This window comes from Rhopilema esculentum, chromosome 13 (genome assembly GCF_057945365.1).
Source record: "Rhopilema esculentum isolate cy_ngs chromosome 13, ASM5794536v1, whole genome shotgun sequence".
Lineage (NCBI taxonomy): Eukaryota > Metazoa > Cnidaria > Scyphozoa > Rhizostomeae > Rhizostomatidae > Rhopilema > Rhopilema esculentum.
This window is the reverse complement of record NC_142827.1, coordinates 10485406-10502561: the sequence shown is the minus strand read 5'-3', so window position 1 is coordinate 10502561 and position 17156 is coordinate 10485406. Positions and strand designations below refer to the sequence as shown.

General features: G+C 36.9%; 1 protein-coding gene across 2 annotated transcripts in view; it reads left to right on the top strand.

The window, feature by feature from the left end:
- LOC135692073 (zinc finger ZZ-type and EF-hand domain-containing protein 1) overlaps positions 1-17142 on the top strand; it is a 61014-nt gene extending 43872 nt beyond the window's left edge. The window contains exons 60-83 of one of the 2 annotated variants that reach the window (XM_065210095.2): positions 304-422; positions 1182-1308; positions 1894-1947; positions 2495-2626; positions 2904-3012; positions 3828-3898; positions 4113-4232; positions 4621-4734; positions 5156-5256; positions 5810-5875; positions 6430-6598; positions 7036-7131; positions 7344-7517; positions 8036-8179; positions 8977-9029; positions 9819-10019; positions 10507-10566; positions 11029-11145; positions 11686-11801; positions 12380-12462; positions 12981-13052; positions 13908-14006; positions 15385-15416; positions 16109-17142. In XM_065210095.2, the coding sequence (XP_065066167.2) occupies positions 304-422; positions 1182-1308; positions 1894-1947; positions 2495-2626; positions 2904-3012; positions 3828-3898; positions 4113-4232; positions 4621-4734; positions 5156-5256; positions 5810-5875; positions 6430-6598; positions 7036-7131; positions 7344-7517; positions 8036-8179; positions 8977-9029; positions 9819-10019; positions 10507-10566; positions 11029-11145; positions 11686-11801; positions 12380-12462; positions 12981-13052; positions 13908-14006; positions 15385-15416; positions 16109-16271 (2592 nt within the window). In that variant the 3' untranslated portion in view covers positions 16272-17142. Of the gene's footprint in view, positions 1-303; positions 423-1181; positions 1309-1893; positions 1948-2494; positions 2627-2903; positions 3013-3827; positions 3899-4112; positions 4233-4620; positions 4735-5155; positions 5257-5809; positions 5876-6429; positions 6599-7035; positions 7132-7343; positions 7518-8035; positions 8180-8976; positions 9030-9818; positions 10020-10506; positions 10567-11028; positions 11146-11685; positions 11802-12379; positions 12463-12980; positions 13053-13907; positions 14007-15384; positions 15417-15930 lie in introns of both variants that reach the window. The other variant, XM_065210096.2, reaches the window with a different exon arrangement.
- Positions 17143-17156: the final 14 nt, after the last annotated feature.

Here is a 17156-nt window from a genome sequence, read left to right as displayed (position 1 = left end):
TTTTGACTAATGTAAATTCTTCTGATTGATCAGTTTTACCACCGAGTAATAGGAATTGTAAGATTTTTTCCAAGAAAAGACGTTTTCTAACCAATTCCATTACTGTAAGAAAGATATCTGAAACTGGATGTGAATATATCAAATCTATGACAATTTAACTTTATATTCTACACAAGTGATAGACGACATGGTCGAGAAAATGATTTTATTTTTGCCTTTCAAGCTTTATTCGATGTTTCAGCACTCTAGATCAACCTTTGTCACGTTTATTCATCATTTGCTATTCTTGTGATTTTATGAAAGGTGGCTGATAAAGGCGTCGCTGCGATGGAGGAAACCTCCACAGAAGGTCAGGAAGCAAGCGCAGATGGCATCAAAACCGTGCAGCTTTTGTTTAAACTTGGAGCAGAATGCCTCGCAAGGTTTGTGTATTGACTGTTGTTTACCCCTAAAATGACATAAAAAAGACGGTTGTACAGATAGTTGTCCATCGATTTGATGTATGCAGCAATTATTCCAAATTTTTAGTTTCATCCTTTGGCCACCAATTTGCATCATGGGACATTTGTTGCATCCTCACATACTCAATATGCCATCTTATTGTCGAATATTCTCGCTGGAATCATGGCTGGGTTTTCTTTCTCGTTCATTTGCTCAATCAGTCCTTTTCCCGCTAAATTTCAATGGAACTAATGACACAGAGAAACAAAATAATTGATCTGTGGTCCCATCCAAGCTCCTTTTCCAATACGCAACTAAATGTTGCAGTAGTTGTTGTATCATTTGTTTAGGACTTCAGCTGCCAAAAGAGTTGGTAAGACTCTACATTGGACCAATTTTAAGTGCTGCTGATAGAATTTTCACACTAATGAAAGTATTTTAAAGCTAACACGTCTTCATTTATCACCGATGTTTCCAAGCACCGCTTACTTTTTGTTATGAAACACGTGTGGCTTTAAGGATATCCACTTAAAGTTTCAAATGATTGTAGTGGAAGAGCATGGAATATTTCGGGATGAAATGAAATGACAAAAGCAGAAACAAGATGCTAGATTGTTCCGAAGAATTTGGGAAACATTGTAGGGATCCTTATACCTAAAGACAGTGTACTTTTATTTGCTGTTTTCAGCGTGCAGTTTAAAATACTGTTCTACAACACTTAAATCCTTGTTCATTTTTAGAGCTGATCTTGACACGGCGTCAGGTCTGGAAACATTGTTGAAGCAGCTAACCTGTACTGGAAAATGGCATGGTATTGTCACCAAGCATGCGAATGCCTGTCTTGAGAGTCTAGCTGTGGATAGCAGGGTGAGCTCTTCATAACATGTTTGTTATTTGTTGTAGACTTGAGAGGGGTGATAAACAAACTGCAAATAACATATTAATTACCAGACACTGGGGAGAAAACAGAAGTTTTTATTTCACGGCCTTTTCACCTCAAGAAAACGATATGGTACCAGCAAGGAACGCCAATTTTACCTGGAGGGAACGCCTGTGACTAACATTTGATTAAGTAAAAGCAATTTCAAAATCATAGGATTACATCACTAAGAATATGTGGCAAAAATATCCCCTCCCCTCCCCTCCCTAACCAACCATTTTCTTTGCGAATTTAGACGAAATATGAAATATATCTTGGCGAGAACTGGGGGCGTGCCCCCCAGTCCCCCCGTGGCGCCTCTATTGGTTCGTGAACGCTTGTATTCTTCAAGATCTCTTCGCTTGTTGACTGAAAATCTTCGAATTTTATTGTCTAAATGATTCATAAATTTATTTCTTGAACTTTTTACTTCTTGCAATGAAAACCTCACACAGCATTTGGATTTTTAAAATTTAAAGAAAACGAAGGTTTTCATTTATATAAATCTTTGCACTGAATTTTTCATTTCACAGAATCCTTCCCTGCCGTCACTCTTCGCATTGATGTTTTTTGCCGGTTTCCCAGACGTAAGTGGATATTTAACTCTAGAAGTACAGCTATATAGTGGATTTTGCAGGCAATGTAGGGCGATAAGATTTTCCTTTAACCCAGCTCGAAACAAACATAATTTTTTACTCTATAGACGCCACATGTAAAATATTTCCAATACTTCCACACAGTGGATGTTTTTGAACACCAAAAATGGTGCTTCTCATCTTGTTTGTATTTGTCAGCAATGTCTTGTTTCCCTGCAAGATTAATTTTAGGGTGTTGAATGAGAGGGCAAGCTTCCTCGTAAAGGTATATTGCTTGATTTCTCAGTTAAAACAGTTGATAAACTTGAAACACTTGCCTGATGATCGCACTAAGCGTAAAACTGGGAGTTGCAACTTAGAACCGTTCTGTTCTATAAACCATGACTCAACTTTATTTCTCAATATAGTGCTGTCATATCCAGACATAAGTTTTATCCAGATATTGTTGATATTTGATTCGGATTTTCCCTCTGTAAAATATTGAAGAGAAATGAAAAACAGAAAGATTGGTAGACAAATACCTTTTTTACCATTTCAGGTTTATCGAATGGGAACAATGGCAAAAGTCAACGAAACTGGCGCTGATACAAAGGATGTTGTGATATTCGATTACAATCAAGATCGTGGCATCGTCTCTGCTTATAATTTTAAATCGAGGAAGTTGCAAATGGTAAGACCCTAATCCCTAGACCATTGTTTTTTTGCTTTACAAACTATTTTAATATCATACCTTGTAAAGCTATGAACTAATTATTGATTTTCAATGTTTTTGTTAAGAAATCAAGCTGCAATTCCAGAAAGCCTTAATTTTAAAATGGAGTAATTGTTATTGTTGTCATCCTGTCGTGAATTTGAATTGCATTTTTTCAGCTAACATGATAACGTCAGGAATACTGTTCTTGTGAATTCGTAGATATTCGTTGCATTTACCTTCTCTGCTCCCTTAGATTAAGGAACATCTCATTGACGATGATGATGCATGGTCAGAAGGCACAGACCCAAACCGAATACCCGTTTTACTGAATATCATTAAAGACGTGCTGTCAAACAAAAAATGTTAGTAACATTATCAGCGCTTACTTTGTAGACCTCACTTTTACCTTCAAACTTGCGAAGGGGGTATTGTTATTAACGGCTTCTACAAGTATACATAAGTGAAAAGGTTTGGCAATATGGAAATAATTAGCACTGAAGTCTTTTGAAAAGATTTCTTCTCTCCGAATGTATTAGCTACTTTGCTGACTTGTATACAAATACGTGATTCGATGATTATGTGAATCTCAATCAAAAAATTTTTGCTGAATTTTGAATTTTTGAATGGTTTGTGATAACTTCATCAACCTTTAAAGATTTTTCCATCTGATAATTCACATTTATTGAAGAAAGATTTATCAGTTATTGTTTAAGAGCAGCCAATCATGTTAGCAGTATCAATTTTATGCCAAAACTATACATAGCATGAGCTGCTCTTGATCTTTTGTACCTGCAGAAAGTTGATTCTAAAATGCATTTCAACTCGTTTCTTTTTTGCCTTGAAACCTCAGTTCAAAATAAACCTCCCTACAAGGGAGCGTATTTATTGTCCCAAAAAGGTTTACCATAACTTGAATGTCTGCTATTTTCAACAGATTTGCAGTACTCTGTTGACTTTTAGTGAAAAATATTCCTGCCTTTGCTAGCTTAAAACAGTGTTAAACAAACCTATTGCACATTGTTAATATAACACTATTCAAAAGACCCCAAGTGAAGAAAAGATATCTTTCTACTTCGCTGTTTCTCATTCACAAAACTGCAATATGACCGCCCCTTTTATACTCATTTAGAGCCATATTTTGTTTTTTTTGTTGTTTATGATTACTTTTGTGTTCAAGGTTTGCATGGTTCCGTGGAGCAGAAGTGGGTGCGTGCGTTAGTTCTGAAAGCCCTTTTAGGAAATCTCAAGGTACGCCATCAACTGTGGCCTTACAAGCCCTTTTTATTTTCACTACTTGGATTAGAAGTTTCAAAATACAGTGACGTCTGTAGGACCGTTTTAGAAATTGTGAAAGATTGAAATTCTTATTTGGAGAAACGTCCAGAATAAAGACTTTGGTGAAACGTCCATTGTTGACGTAACATTAGAACATGATTTGTAAAGCCAATCAATTTTGTTTTAGGCTGGCATTAGCTCTAGTGATATGCTCAAGATCATGAACAGCTCTATAATTTCACTGGTAGTCAACTTGGCTTGTCAAGGGACACGTTTCTCCAAGCAATGGCTTTTACGCGATCTTGAGGTATGGATTTATATGAACAACTAAACCGACTGTCGGATCCACAGCCAGTTTTACTGGATACCGTGCTGGTCTGTCATCTTTACTTGATTGATATAGCTTGGTTTGTTTTGATTTCATCAACATTTATAAGGAAGGGTCAATTTCTCTCCTGTTGCATTTTTCATAACATGCAACAGTACAAGAAACACTTTTTTCAATGAAATACTCATTAATTAACATAGTTTTGCGGTGTTTTGAACAAATTGTTACCTGGCTCGGTCAGTTTCGCTGATGATATGATGCTTTGTCGATACCAAGATCTTTTTTCTGTTTAGAGCCAAGGTTAATTTTTTGTTATTGTCTTCTAGAAGTAGATGTTGACGTATGAACTATTTTGCCTTTCCCTTAGATTTTGTCATGGAAACTCTATAAGCAGGTGCACACTACCGTTCAACCTGTCAAAGAGCAAGAACAGAAAGATCCTCTAGAAGGGCTTGGCAAAGATGCAAGAACTCTGATGGAGGTGAGGGAAACAATTTTTGCCAGCCATCTTTTCGATTCCAGCAATCTTTTTTCGAATTACCTACTTTGTATCTTGCACCAGCTTCTATAAAGCCTCAGAAACCGTTTTATATTATAGCATCATAATATTCAGTTTAATATTCAGACGCGAATCAAAAAAGGCACCACGGGGGAATGGCTGCATAATATTCAGTTCTTTAAAAGAAAGAGGGGACACACCTCCCCATGTGCCTGCAGACATGCACAGGTGACAGATTTTTTCAGAGGATATTTAATCAAAATCTGTCATCAAAGACTTCTTGTGCTTGACATGTAACTTGTGCATGTAACTTTTGCATCTGCACCTCTTGGTTTAGCTTTTAACACTTTATATCTTTGAAAATTCAGAGAGAGCATTAACGTTTTCTTTAATTTTCAAACAGAATATTCACGATGCATTGAACTGCTCGTACCCAATCCTAAGAGCGATGTATGAAACATGTGGACAGGATGACGAGAAACTTAGAGAAGAAGTTCAAAGAAAGTAAGTACCAATCCAAAAGCATTCGACTTTTTGTGCTTTCTGTCTCCTTTGTTTTTGCTACAGATCAACCAGTTTTGCAGGGTCCTGGAAAATACCTATCTTATTCTCCCCAACGTTAAAAAGCTTGTGGTTAGCTTTTTTGTTGGACTTAGGCCTTACATTTAAATTTGTTTTGTTTTGTTTGGCTTTGTTTGTCACTGTCTTGGATCATATGAACGCCATGCTTTCTAAGCTTTCGCTTCTTCGCTTTGTAAATGGAAACAACCCTTTGCTTTGTAAATGGAAACAACCCTTTGCTTTGTAATGGGTCATGTTTCTTTGTATTCCATCATACTCTAAACCAACCAATGTTAATTTTCCAATTGTGTAGGTGCATATGTTTACCATGGCATTGCAACGAAACATTTCCCTCTGTGTGTTAACTTACATTCCCTTTACAAATGTGTATATGCAGCTTTTTGACCTCAAGTATTGCCCGATGTCGACAGGGTAGTATTATTGCTTTTTGAGTACAAAGTGCATTTACTTAATGGATTGCTTGGTTTTTATTTAGTTTGATTGACGGCGACGGCGTGGCTTTGCGAGTTTCAGAGGAAATCAGAGAGAAGGCAAAGAAATGGTGAGGGCTAGCTGTTTTTATACAACGTCTTTATCCCTTCGTCATTCCTGCTCGTATCTATTTTCTTATATTTGATTTAATTTGTCTTTTATGCCTCAATGGCATACCGCAGTCGCTGAGGAATTCTCAGAAATTTAGCTGCTTTCGTCATGAATATTTATCAGTCTGTCTGCTCTTTGCTTTTTACCTCGCTTTTCGGTGTTTTTGGTGAGCAAGCAATATAGAAGCAGACGCCAAATCGCGGATAATTTTTGCATATATTTAAGATATGATAAACGTGACTGATACGTGGGAAATATTCTCTTTATTTGACATGTTTTCGATTAAATTACTAAAGTAGCCATTTATGAAGGGAAGCTTTCACGGCAAAAAGAAGATGGCCACACATGGCTTCAAAATATCGATTAGTTTTTCGTGATCACGCAATGGCAAGTAGACAGGAGCGGCTGTATGAGGCTAGGACCTTAGTTTAACGATATGGAAGATTCTCAATGGGTTTCTTCTTAGGCATTCAACTTCTAATGGTATATTTCTACTCTGTTTTGGTTTTGCAGGGAAACTGAGCCAGATCCGAAATCATCGCCTTCAGATTCTTCTGTTGACATTGGTGTTCATAGAGTTACCCCGCAGCTTAAAGAGAGCAAAGAACTCCGAGCGAAACCAGAGTCAGGCGAAGCAACGCACAAGTTTATCACATCATTGACTGAGGCAGAAAAATTTGAAGTACGTTTTTGAAAGGACTGAAATGATAAAACAGCATTGCAGGCTTGTGTCGAATAAGGATGTTTTTCGATAAAGAAAGACAACGTGTTACTAAAGTCATTTTATGATTTAATTCAGAACTTTTTTATTTGTTCCAGTAGAATTTAGCAAGTAGTTTACAGAACCTTAGGACCTTATTCTGCCAACTCTTTCTTAGATTTGAATTTTATACCTTTAAGGAACATACTGGCCTACGCCTCCAAAGGCTTGACTGGCCAAGGGGTAAATTTGAAAGCTGTTTACCACCTGTCAGCTTTTTATGATCCAGTCAAGTCATAGATGTACATGAGCAACCCTCTAACCTCCTTCTGTTACGTCATCTGTAGCTAAGATTGTAATATAGTGACTTTAGTTTTAGTTTGGAATATTAACGTGTCAATTTTATTTGTAATTTGCAGACGAGAGGACGGCAGAGAAGGTCAAAGTCCGCAGAACTTCTGAGAGAAGAATTGGAAAATAAGCAGCGAACAGACACGACTAGTTTTATCAAAAAGGTAGAAACAAATTTTGGCTTTCTTTACATATATTATATTTTGCTTTTATGAAAATATTTTCGATTTCGATAATTTTTCTTTAGTATTAATTTTCAAATTACCATGAGGAGTTTGAAGCAGTTTGGGCTATCGGGTAAGCAAAGTGAGAATTCGTCCAAAAGAGTTTTATTTTTTCTGCCCTGTAACTACGACGCATGAATTTCTTGCCCTAGGTGAACCATGCTGTCTCGGTTGGCTATGCACGACATCTTGTTGCTTGGCTTTTTTCAGTATGGCCGGCGAACCAGAGGATAACCAAGACCTACCTGAATAATATTGATGCATCTAAGGTGGTAGGACTTTTAGATTTGATACAAGAAGCAGAGAACAAGGAACACTTTGAAAAGGTAAACTGTCCACCCTCTTATTACAATTCACATTTCAGTAAAAACAACCTTTCGATTACTGCGCGATATTTCGTACTCTGCGATGAAGTAAAATGTTGAGGTGCGCTTTGAAAGAATCTTCGCTCCTGGATCCTGTATCTGGGTTCTTTTGCCTGCACACGGTAGCATTTTAAGGGGTGTTAAAGAACCACGAATTCACGAAAGGACCTGTTCCAATTTTTGTTTAACTTTTGATAAGTGCTGAAATGCCGTAAGCGAGAATCATGTAGAGCTGTTCTGTTTTCCACTTTCTTTCTGAGTTAATTTACTGCTTGATGTAAATTCAAAGCTGCATATTATTCCCACAAGCGATTTTAAAAGCTGTGTTATTTGATTTGATTCTTTCTGTTACAACCAAATTCAAACATTTCTGTAAATTCTTCTATTCGATAACTTATTTTTATTGAAAATTAGGTTGTATCCCAGACCACTATTATTGTTGTGAACTTTGCTTTTACGAGACGTTGCTTTTTGCGTAGGTTGTGTTCAATTTTGTACAGCTGTGCGACAAAGAGTTAGTAAAGCCATTAGCCTTATCAGCTGTTCATTCGATGGGAGAGGTGCAACTAGCCTCAGTTACGAAAGAATCGGAGCACAAATATAAAAACAATGCCAGGATAGAGGTAAGAGCATAGCTGTTTAAACAATGTCTTGCTAATAATACAGGTCAGGTAGATGCTCAAATTGTATGTTTATCTCATTCTTAAATTCATGTGTAAAAAATGACCCAGAATCGATGCAAAACTGTCTAGACGTCAATGCTGGCATAAATTGAGCACCTTCTTTCTCAATCGCGTGACTCCATCTTGTTTTTCGACACTTGAAACAGGACAGGATATGTTTTTAATCATTATTTGATCTTCACAAGAAAAAGGTTTGAAAATCTTATGAAAGCTCCCAAAATCCTTTAATATTCTATATAATTGCGCTGCATCTATGAAAATGAAGAAAATGGAAAGTTTTGTTAAACCCTATAAGATATTTGTGCAATGGGGTCTCGTCATAAAAACATTTTATAGGGTTTACGAAAACTTCCCATTGTGGAACACTAGTTCAAGATTGCATGCCCAAGTTTCCAATTGCAAACCTTTGTTCAGTTGGTAGCTATGACTCGTATCTGTCATAGTGACCTTTATCATACGAACTAGACTGTAAATGAACAGGGTGTAATTGTTATATTGCCTTGATCAATCTCCTCGGATCAGTCAATCTTTCAAAGTAATTGAATCTTTGAAGCAAACATTATGTTTGCATCAGACTTGAGTTTTCTTTGCCTGACACAACTAACAATCGACATTTCAGACAAGTTGGCGTCAGATGAAAGTGCTTTTGTATGACGAATAATCTTTTTGCTATTGTACATTTTCTCCGTCGTATTAATACATATTTGTAAACATATAATCGGCTTCTTTTGTTAAAGGATAAAGTCGTGATTCCTGGAGCGATCAGCCTCTTCATTCGCTTCGATAAAAGGTAGATAAATTTATCTGGTTTGTCAAAATGACTTTTTGGTGTTCCGCAAGAGCTAATTTGGCCCCTTTTTCATTTTCAATATTTGAAGTTTTTCATTTTATTGAATATTTGTTTAGATTTTCGAACTTCTTTGCATCCAGGTTAAACTTTTCCCGCGGTTTATTTGAAAGTGTTTCATTTGCTCATTCGGATCAAAGACAGATACATTTCTCTTAATTTTTTGTCGTTGTGTGTCAGTATGTATTCTTTCCTGTTTTTCAAGTCAGTGTGTCCGTGCAAGAAGCCTGCTTTAAAGGGGGTCCAGCTCGGCCTAAACTCTCAACGTACAAATTATTAGCATGAAGCTAGTTCTCGGTCCAGACTTCCAGAGCCCGGGAACAATGGCAGTTGTACGGCCAATGACCGTAAGGAAAGCCAGTGAAAGCACGGAAAAATTTGAGTGTCGCGCCCTAACCCTACCCGAATTTTCTTGTTTGTTAAGGAAGTTTTGAAATTTTAAGGAAATTTTCCGGTGGAGGAATTATCACGTCTGGAGTGTGCAAACTTCCTCACCCAAAGATCCTTAACCAAAGATCATAAAAATCATCGATTATTTTTAAGTTATCAATTGCATAACTGTGTCACGTATGGTTATACATATTTTGTGATTTATAGTTGCTTAGTTTTGCTTAGTTACTGCATTGTTTAGTAAGCTTAACCTGGTGCAGCATTCTTTTTTTCGTGTCATTGGCAGAAATGTTTCATAAACAACACCTTTTCTTCAGAACACCCTATTCTCCTCTCTTCTAGATGCGCGACAGAGAGCAAATGTGACATTCTTACCATATCATCGTCTCCAAATTACTCTCAAAATTTTAAGGAGTACAGCGGCACTGGCTACTGGCCTGAATTTGAAATGCCAGGCGACACGGTCTATTACAAGTTTACATCCGATGCCAGCAACACCGACTGGGGCTGGAAATTCACCGTCACTGGCGGCCAGCTTGGCAGGTATGTCAAAAGATTTATTGAAACTTTGTTGGGGTTTGATCTAGAAATGCTTGAGTGGGGTTTTTGCCGTCAGCACTTCGAGTCTTGGCTGTTCATGTGATGTGGAGGTTCGCCTCATGTCCATGCGGCAAAAGAAAGGCAAAGACAAGGGCTTAGGGTAGCCTATACAATAAACTCTCGACTTTGAAGTTAAGGCTCTAAAGCACGAGCTAGCTATGGACAGCAAGGAAAGTGCTAGCCAATTTCTTCTGTTGGCTCGAAAGGACTTTTTTTGTGTTTTCTCTTAAAAGCAGATTTAACTTCCTTACAGATTTCTCTGGTCGCTCCTTTAACCTGTCCTCTATATCTACTTAGCTGAATTTGCTGGATTGTTTTGATGCATTATTGTCAGACGAATAGAGACGACTGGATGTTTTAATCTTGCAACCGTTTTGCTTTGTTTTTAATTCTTGCAGATTGATTGCACTGCTTTGTTTCCTAATTTCAGATTCGAAACTGGATGTGGAATATTAAACGGTTTATTAGCCCAAGACATCGAGTTTTCAAGGTAGGTTTTTCCTTTTGCAGATACACTCAAGCACGTCAATGTCTGAATGGGCTCAGATGACCGCGCGTGCCTTGATAATGAAACTAGACGTGAAAAATATACAAAAAGAACTAATTTGAACCTACGAAAATATTTCCATAGTGCTTACCTAGATGCAATAATCAAATATATTTATATGGAAGCATCTGAACGAAAATGTGAAGTATTTCTTGTTTTGAAAATGACTTGGTGCGTTTGGAGGGTATTATATTTGAATCCATTGCTTTTAGAAACAATCAGTACGTTCAGTATATGTGTGTTTTCTCGACTCTTAAAACTAGGAAGAAAAGAATTACCTACTGTAACCATTAAAAGTTACCATTAAATACTTCAAAGAAACACTTTATTATGTATACGGCGGGGAACGCGAGCATAATCCCTGATAATCTTAAAGCGTTGTTTAAGATATAATTCCAATTGCAGATCGCTGCCACTGAAGCAGTTATGGTCTTGGTTGATCGTTGTTGCCTGTAATCAAGTCGGCCAGCAGAGGTTAATGGCCACAGGGTTGTTGCTAAGAATTCTACAGATTTCTGCTGGGTGAGTTCCTGGCTTCACTAAGATTCCTTGCAAACTTTTGTAGTGCTTGTCTTGACCTCTGCCAGTTTGTGCTACAAAGTTTCAATCCTTGACGAAAAAACATTTTGCAGCAGTTTTCTTCTTGTAATTCTTGTTTGTAGCGGTTATTTGAAGTTGCACGTTTCTTAATTAAAATAGAAATTTCAAAAGAGTTCTCAAAATCAGTCTGATTATCGTTAGGGGAGTCTTTTTAAGTTTCGATTGATCAAAGAAGATTTTCATATTAAGTGGTTAAATTTATGTCTCAGTACAGCTAGAATCAAAGAACTGATTGTTTTGTAATATTTACAAAAATCGACATATTTTGTGTTAATGGTAAGTGTGCAATTTAGTACACTTTCAGTTTCCAGGTTCTTATTTTATATTTTCAACAATTTTCACATTTCAACATCGCATTGACAAGCGGAAGCTTACGTTTTATGCGACCTGTTTAAAACACTTTGAATTTCGCGCAAATGCATGTTATTTGAGACCCAAATAACTTTTTCTTCCTATATTCAGTGATCCACTGCTGTTTGGTGAAAATTTTGCACCTTTACGCAAAGAAGAATGGCCAGATTTGAGCCAACTTAGGCCACTCTGGGCGCTGTACACAAAAACAATGACGGCTGAAACAGGTACAAAACACTATATTTCTTATCGATGACAAGGATTAAAGTCATTTATGATAGAATGAAGCAGTCAGCTAGTTTTTCCACATAAATGCACGGCTCAATATCGTGGGTTTCATTCATGGGTGTTTCTTTGAACCATGCTCGCCCCTTGTCTCTTTTTTCTTCTCAATAATCGTATAAGGGACTCACACCTTTACCTTTTTGCTTATAACATACAGTAGTGAGGTAGACGAAAAAATTCGATTGAAATAATTGCGTTCAAAGCTAATGTCTTTCTAAGATCTTTGGATGATTAATTGATTCGTTTGAGTGATTCATTGATTCTACATAGTATCTAATTGTCTTTTTCCATGGCTTATTTTGATAAATAAGTGATTTGACATTATTCTGCTTCTGTAAAGATTGAAACTTTTTCATCTAGACTTGCAGCCTGTGTTTCGAAAAATATGTCTTGATTAATCTAGATAAAATGGTTAATCTAGAGAAAATTCGTGGTGTTTTCTTAGCTCATTAAATGTACTTATTTACCACTACATTCAATAAACTTTAAACTGTTGGCAACTTCTTCTGTTTTGGTTCAGTGAAAGGTACAAGCTATACTCTGATGTCTCCTGTTCTTCGTGGCTTATCCGAGCTTTTCCTTGTGGTGGAAAATGTGGCCCAGGTTTGTAGATAGTCCAGTATTGAGCTTTTGTGATTTTTGCTTTGTGCAATGTAATATTGTGTTATGTGTAGCATGGAAGCGAACTAGACAGTGTGAAGTGATGTTTCTTTCGATCTAAATTTGTTTGATAAATTGTAAATCACTCTGGTAAGCAAGATTTTGGTTAAATATTTTTGAAAAAATGAAATAGAACTTATACGGGTGCGCTGTTTCAAGGCAGCTCTTCTTTGCCACATTCCACCAGCTTGCACATTGCACAAAGATAAAAATCCGCGTCGTGTTTATAAAGCTTTGATGAAGTAAATACAGAAATTTGACATCGCATTACGTTGATAGGCATATTTTAGTTGGTATGTTATTAATACTGTCCCCAGGTGCAAAAATATTTAATGCATTCTTAGTCAATTGCTTTTGAAGATATGACGCGGGTTAAGCTAACACAGAGTGGCTCTGCACCAAGCTTATGTCTTCTGGCCCAACGATCATGGCTCACTATGTTACCTTTGCTTTTTTTTTAGGACCTCGGTCTTGCAGATGAGCTGGTTGCGAGGCTTGCAACTGAAGACAAGTTACGAAAGCGACTTACGCAGGTGAGAATATTACTGTACAAAGCTCGTCATATTCAAATGCATATTTTTTGCTGAGCTTTTTAAACGAAATTTGTACGGGGATGTGGAGGAATTTCCCGTCCAGTATCCTATCCTAAAGTACTTGAACCCCTTTCTGTCAACGACTTTAATTGCAGGGTAAGTGCCAGAGCTGTCATTCGCTTCATTCATCATAATGGTGATTTATTTTTTTCATTAGAATTAGAAAGAGGTACAGTTTTGTCAATTTATGCCCCCTCCCGTTTTGTCAATTTATGCTCCCTCCCGTTTTGTCAATTTATGCCCCCTCCCGTTTTGTCAATTTATGCCCCCTCCCGTTTTGTCAATTTATGCTCCCTCCCGTTTTGTCAATTTATGCTCCCTCCCGTTTTGTCAATTTATGCTCCCTCCCGTTTTGTCAATTTATGCCCCCTCCCGTTTTGTCAATTTATGCTCCCTCCCGTTTTGTCAATTTATGCTTCCTCCCGTTTTGTCAATTTATGCTCCCTCCCGTTTTGTCAATTTATGCCCCCTCCCGTTTTGTCAATTTATGCCCCCTCCCGTTTTGTCAATTTATGCCCCTATCCTTCATTTTGCCCTTGGAGCCTTCATACCCCGTGCTTATCCTTTGCCAAAAGAAACGTTTTCAGTAATGAAATAGTACATTTTCGTTGGAAATTTGTTTAAGTTCCTGTACTTACTGCTTGTACTCAACATACTCCAATTAATGGTTGTGTTATAAAAATACGGGGAGACTTTTTTCATCGCTGCATGCTTCATCTATTTTCTCTAGTACACAATTCAACATCTTTAATATACCTCATCTTAAATATGCTTCGCTTTCTTACTTTCTGTTAGGCCGTGACAAATATTGCTGCCATCGGATTGGCAATTGAAATGCCAAACAAAGCTTTGGATATTTTACGGAATGCCCCCTCATGCCCTACAATTTCGCAGGTATATAAAAGTTCTTATACTTTTTTGCTTGTAACAACCCTGCCTTCATTTATGATTGCTGCCTTTGTATGAAAATTGTTGACGCCATGGTGTAAAGAAATGAATCAACCTTACTGCTGTATCTACCTATTGAAGGAATAGCCACTAAATCATTATTTTTGCACTCATAACGAAGCTATACCATTTAAATGCAGATTCTTCTCCCTTTCTTTATTTGAAAATGGCTTTGAATAGAGCAAACATTTGAGTAAACTAAAGCTTTTCGTCTGACACTCTTCAGAGTTTAAAAGGTGGAACATAGATCGAAAACTCTACGCTAGGAAATATATATACCCAGTTGTGGATCGTATCGGCCAATCAGAAACGCGAGCACGTGACTGTTGAGGTTGACCAATCAGTGCCGCTTGGCTATTTTCGTGCTTATGTAGATAGATTTCAAAACTGCTAATCCGAAACATGTCGCCATTATAGTTTTTGCGCGATCTGGGTTTTCCAGTAAATGCTGCCCGATAGCAGAATCGCAGGTTTTAGCTTTGCAAGACAAGCTGTTCTCTTTGGGAATAAGTTTTGTTTCTAATACTAGACGGAGCATGTTGTTTTATTCCATCCTCCAATCTTTTGGTAGGGTGTCCTACGTAGCCAGAATCACACTGGCACGTAAATTCATATATAACGGAACTCTTTTGTGTGGTAGTAATACAATCCTGTTGAATAGATGGAAGGGCTTTTTTGTACTGTAAACAACACGTGGATTCACTAAACAATTTGTAATGGCCTGATTTATTTGACTTTCAAAATGAAGGAGTTGTTGTGAAGGAGCAGCACGCGATTAATCCTTCACTCGTTCCTAGACCTCGAAGTTGCATTAGTCAGTTGTTCACGCCACGTTGTAATGAAAAAGTGTTCACGTTGGATGATGTTTATTGTAAATAGTTTTATTATGTTCCTGTTGATGTTATGAAATGTTTGAAAACCCAAATGATGTCTTCTTCAAAATCTCCTGACCTAAATCTCTAAAACAGGAGTTTTGTACCACCAAAAGATTGCTTCCTTTATATATTCAAAACTGTATAGATTTTTTTTATGCCAATTGGTTGAGTTTTTAGGACAACAAGAAGCTTAATGAAATCTCAGAGTCATTATGAACAAAAATTTTCCAGTTGGTTATTGTCCTCCTTTAACTTTTTTTATCAAGATTATTTTTTTCTGATGCGTATGCACAAGTACAAATAGTTTTTGTCCCCTAAGTTCATTATCGTTAATATATTGTATTGTTTTAGGTAATTAGCAAGTTGTGTGGAAATAAATATGTAATGTAATGTAACCATTTTCTGTCTAAGTAACATGTAAAGTATATTTACTAAATTTTCCATTGCAGGAGGGCTCTGTGAAAGAATCCGAAAGCCAAAGGTATACAACCTTTCCGGTTATTAATCTAAAGTTAATTTTCAGTCTGAGTTTGTCATGGTGATAAATTGAATTCGATAAACCACCAACTCAGTCTATCAAACTTTTATTCAATCCTTCACTAAGGAGGGCTGCTCTAACCCTCCCAATAGTTACCTTGTTCGATTATTTTCACGAACAACCTAGTCAAATAATGAATGTTTGTTTGCTGTTGAATGGTCATGTAATTCTGAAGAGAACATGTGCGTTAACTGCCAATACCACCGCAGGTGCCACATCGTCTCTTGAAGCGTTCAGCACAACGCAAGAAAACCCCTATAAACTTATTTTTAGACACAGTAATGGACACGTACTATGATAAAACCTGCTACAAATGAACTTTTTATTGTAAGCCTTTGTAAGCCTATTGTAAGTATTGTAAGTTCATCACTAAGACATTTCCCATGAAACCTGAGCCTCCATTTGAATGATCTGCCACTTATTAAATCTTTGTACAGAATGGTCTCTTTCATTTCAGCTACAGTTAAGCCTTTGAAACGAAATCAAAGGAACTACCAATTGAGCCCCGTATATAGACCTAGCCCACTAAAGGAAGTAGATTTTCTTTGTCTCGCCCATCTGCGAACTGGCCTTGTTTCTACTTTCATCATCAGCGAAAAATTACAACAGCCTAATGCCTTAGCGCCCTTTTGCAGCCGCCGAAGATCATCGATCATTGAAATAACAGGAAACAATTCAGAATGGTCAGGCAGCGATGATGACCAAGAAGATGACACAGAAGAGGAAGGTGATATGGAGATAGACGAAGATAGCAGTATGGAAAGCTTGGACAGCCCCGATGATTATAGTTTTATTTGATTCTTCAACCAATCATAAATTCAATATTAGAATAGCAAGTTAGATTTAATCCATATTGAAAAAACTCGAATTGAGCAGATGCAAAATGAAAGGGCCCTAGTTAGTACGATTGTATCCTAGGTTAGCTGATGATAGGGGGCTTATGACAATGGGAAAGGATCCAAACAAACAACCCCTTACTTACCCTCCCTCACTCGTATAACTCCTGCTAGTATCTGTTGTAATGTTGAAATTTAACCTTTTAATTTATAATGTTCTTGGTTTTAAAGCTAAATAAAAATTTGTTTTAGTTTTAATCCAATAATGCAAGGTGACTCGGCAGATTTAAACATTTCTGTAAGCCACTTTGTCATTTAATATGCACTTTATAGTCCCAAAAATTCAAGATGATAAACTGCCACTGCACTAATCTAGGTGCTTATAGAATTCCAGTAATGTGTTCTTTTATATGTTTCATGTAATTCATTTGAGTTTTATTGCTCGTACGTTTATATAGGCAATTTTTCACAAGTATTCTAAATTATGATTTCATAGAGATTTTAACAGTGATTTGCAGATCTTCTGACTTAGAATCCAACAATCGTTTTTTCCGTTTTTGATTCTTGTAAAAGAACGCTGACAAATTATCTATTTTTCAATTCAGTACATCTTGAAATGCATTGTTTGACATCGAACCAAAAGTGTTGTTGAATAATTTGTAGATGAGGACTTTCACCGAGTTTAGACAACTGTCGCCTGTTTGTTTTGAATTTGTACTTTGGCAATGCGTTTAGAGTTTTTCAAATTTATCAGTTCGTTTACATTCATAACTAATTTAGTTGATAACGAACTTTTTTGCTAATATGAAATGTGCCTAGTACCAATGTTGTTTTATTTCATGGTGTT